At 34.2% G+C, this 3,856-nt stretch overlaps 1 protein-coding gene across 1 annotated transcript in view; it reads left to right on the top strand.

Annotated features, from left to right (window-relative positions):
* The window catches only part of LOC106469224 (cyclic nucleotide-gated cation channel beta-3-like), a 16,743-nt gene that overhangs the window by 8,989 nt on the left and 3,898 nt on the right, over positions 1-3,856 (top strand). The window contains exon 10 of the mRNA XM_013929695.2: positions 3,186-3,332. Within this exon, the coding sequence (XP_013785149.2) occupies positions 3,186-3,332 (147 nt within the window). The remainder of the gene's footprint in view (positions 1-3,185; positions 3,333-3,856) is intronic.

Here is a 3,856-nt window from a genome sequence, read left to right as displayed (position 1 = left end):
ATACAGAGAATATCATACTATACCCAACATGGGAGCCTATACCCAACGTGGGAGCCTATACATCAAGCTATACCCAACGTGGGAGCCTATACATCAAACTATACCCAACGTGGGATCCTTTACATAGAATATCAAACTATACCCAACGTGGGAGCCTATACAGAGAATATCATACTATACCCAACATGGGAGCCTATACCCAACGTGGGAGCCTATACATCAAGCTATACCCAACGTGGGAGCCTATACATCAAACTATACCCAACGTGGGATCCTTTACATAGAATATCAAACTATACCCAACATGGGAGCCTATACCCAACGTGGGAGCCTATACATCAAACTATACCCAACGTGTGAGCCTATACAGAGAATATCATACTATACCCAATGTGGGAGTCTAGACAGGAAACACAAACTGTACCCAACGTGGGAGCTTAGACGGAAAATATCAAACTATACCCAACGTTGGAGTCTATACAGGAAATATCAAACTATACCTATCGTGGGAGCCTATACGGGAAATACTAAACTGTACCCAACGTAAGAGCTTATACGGGAAATACTAAACTATACCCAACGTAGGAGCTTATACGGGAAATATTAAACTATACCCAACGTAGGAACTTATACGGGAAATACTAAACTATACCCAGCCTGGGAGCTTAGATGGAAAATATCGAACTGTACCAAACGTGGGAGTCTAGGTGTGGGGGATAAGTTAGTAAATTGGATAGAAGAGTAGCTGAATGGAAGAAAGCAGAGGGTTGTTGCAAATGGAGTTCAGTCAAACTGGATTAATGTCACAAGTGGGGTACCCCAGGGCTCAGTCTTAGGACCTTTGAAAGAATAGTCAATACATTACTTAAATTTGCAGATGATATTAAGGTCTTGGGTGTTGCTAGCTGTGAAGAAGATGCTGCTGATTTACAAAAAGATTTAGATCAAATTAATGAAAGATGGGTGTCAATTATAATAAATGCTGGATAATGCATGTGGATTATCATAATTTGAATTATAAGTATAATTTGGATGGGGATAACCTTAACAGTGTTATGAAGAAAAGGGATCTTGGTGTAATAGTCGCTCAGTCTCTAAAGCCATCCAAGCAGTGTGCTGTTGCTAGTGGTAGGGCAATTTGGATTTTAGGTTGTATCTACTAAAATATTGAATACAAGTCAAAAGAGGTTACAACTTCATTGTACAAGTCACCAGTTAGGCCACATTTTGAGTATTGTATTCAGTCTTGTTCTCCTTACCTTAAGAAGGACATTGAATTGTTGGAAAGGGTTCAGAAGAGGGTTACTAGAATGGTGCATGGGATGGAGGAGTTGTCATACGATGAGAAGTTAAGATCTCTGAAATTGTTTTATCTTGAAAAAGGAAGAGTTAGAGGTGATCTGATTGAGGTGTTTAAGATTGTTAAGGGAATTGATAGTGTTGATGCATCATCTTTTTTTTATATTTAACATTAAAATAGTAGGACTAGGGGACACAGATATAAATTTTGGCAAGGTAGGAGTCATCTTCAGTTTTATTTTTCCAACAGGGTGGTTGTCCTTTGGAATGGGTTTTCTTCAGATGTTGAAGAGGCAGTAAACTGAAATGAGTTTAAGAAAAAGATTGATAAGTATATGAATGAAAATGGCTGGGTTTAAAATGTATTTTATTTTCTTTAATCATTTTAATCTAGTTTTGAGGATGGAACAGCCAAGATGGACCAATAGGTCCCAAAATATGTTATGAAAATATATATATTACAATACTTATGTAACCCTATAATAATCTGTTAACAAAGTATTTAAATGTTGCTTTTCTTTTTTTTCAGGTTTAAGGATCAAACCACTTCTAAAATATAAGATTAGAAACATTTGTTCTGATTGGAATAACTACCATAAAACAATATATAATATTGTAGGCCAGTTTACTTTTCTTCACTGCGGAGAAGATACCATTTGTTGGATTGAAAGGATGACTGTAAATTTACATTAATAAGCATGTATTCTAGCTGGTTTATAAATGTTACTATTGGATTCTACACTTACAGAAATAGCAATCTTTATACTATAGTTTCACTGTAAAGAAGACCACCATTTGTTGGAATGAAAGATGACTGTCTGTTTACATTAAAAGAGCGTGTATATCATCTACAGTAGTTTATGATCATGGAAAAGGCCAGCAGTTTTAAATGTTAATAAACTGTGGGTTAAGAAACTGTTTAGTGTTGAATTAAAACATGTAGCAACTATAGTCCATATCCTCAAGGAAAAATGTTTTAGATCTGTGTACAGTTTTATAAAAATACTGCATCACAGTTCAGGTGCTTTTACATTATTTTTCTAGTACATTACTGGGTTTTCACACATTAAAATTGCAAAATATTTCTTAATTATTATTAATATAATAGATTTGCACATGTAAGAGGAATTAAAACTGTTTCTTGCCGAACTTGTTAAAACACAAAAATGCTTGAATACAGAAGAAACAAAGTACTGATGGTACATTGGAAGCTAAACATACCTATGCCAAGTTATTGGTCCTTTCTTGAGAAATATAACATGGAAAAAACAGCAATCTTTTTTTTTCCCCTATGGTATTGGATTAGTTACTTTGTTTGGTAACAATTTGTATATTCTTGTTTCTTGTGAATTATTTACTAGTTTTTGAATACTTAAAAACAGAGGAAAAAAAGAAATGATAGGCCAATTTGATTCTAAAAAAGTAGAGAAATATCTAAATAAACTTCAAATATTTATCTTATATTAACTTGTATGGCTTGAATTTTGGAAATTTCAAAATCAGTTGTAATGAGCAAACATACCAGATCCTATTGAAAATACAAATAAAAGTAATAGAAAAAATTTAAGGTATCACATTAATCCCATGAAATTTAATTAAAATCACAAGATCAATTTCTTTACAATTTTTACTAGTTTTTGGGGCTGAGAACTTCTTAATTTCCAATATAATGTTTTAGTTATCATGAATGCTTTCCCCAAGATTGTTAAATTTTGAAACTACAAATTAGTCATCTTTCCATTGACAAATTGTAATTTTGAATCTATTCCCAATATACTAATGTAGATATTTATCACTCATGGCCAGTAACTGTTTCATACATTCAATAACTATAAAACTCATGGGTTTGTTTTTTGCAGTTGTGTAACAATTACAGTGTGCTTTAGTCTTTTAGGGATTCCAGGATGTGACCGTAGGACAGCAGATGTTCGCTCTAAAGGTTTTTCCAACTTGTTTGTTTTGGGAAAAGCTGATCTGTGGGATGCTTTAGAACATTATCCAGAAGCCCAAACTATACTAAAGAAGAAAGCTCAGTAAGTAAAATCTGTGATAATATTAGGTCGTCAAGAAATTAAGGTCGCTTTTTTTTAGATGAAAAAACCCGAACAACTTATCTATCAAAACAAAACATTTATTAAATGAAATAGTCTCCATTCTTATCGATGATGCTTTTCCATCTTACAATCAGGTTGTTAATGCCCTGATTAAAGAAATCACTTGGCTTTCAAGCAAAAAACATGTTGATGTCATCTTTAACACCTTCCACATTTGCATATGTTTCTCATTAAGATGGTGTTGCAGCTAATGAAAAAAATGCTAATCTGATGGTGCCATATCTGGAAAATTTGGTGGGTGGGAGAGAACTTCCCAACCCAACTCCATAATCTTGTGTTGCGTCAAACGTGCATTGTTGTGGGGAAGAACACCTTTCCGATTGATGAGTAAAGGGCTTGATTCAAACGTTCTAGTTGCTGACTATAGGTCTCTGCATTGACAATTCGCTGTGGATTGAGGAGTTCAAAATGAATTACTCCTTTGATGTCCCACCAAATGCAAA

This window comes from Limulus polyphemus, unplaced genomic scaffold (assembly GCF_000517525.1).
Source record: "Limulus polyphemus unplaced genomic scaffold, Limulus_polyphemus-2.1.2 Scaffold3362, whole genome shotgun sequence".
NCBI lineage: Eukaryota > Metazoa > Arthropoda > Merostomata > Xiphosura > Limulidae > Limulus > Limulus polyphemus.
Note: the sequence above shows the minus strand (reverse complement) of the source record. Positions and strands in the feature narration are given on the sequence as shown.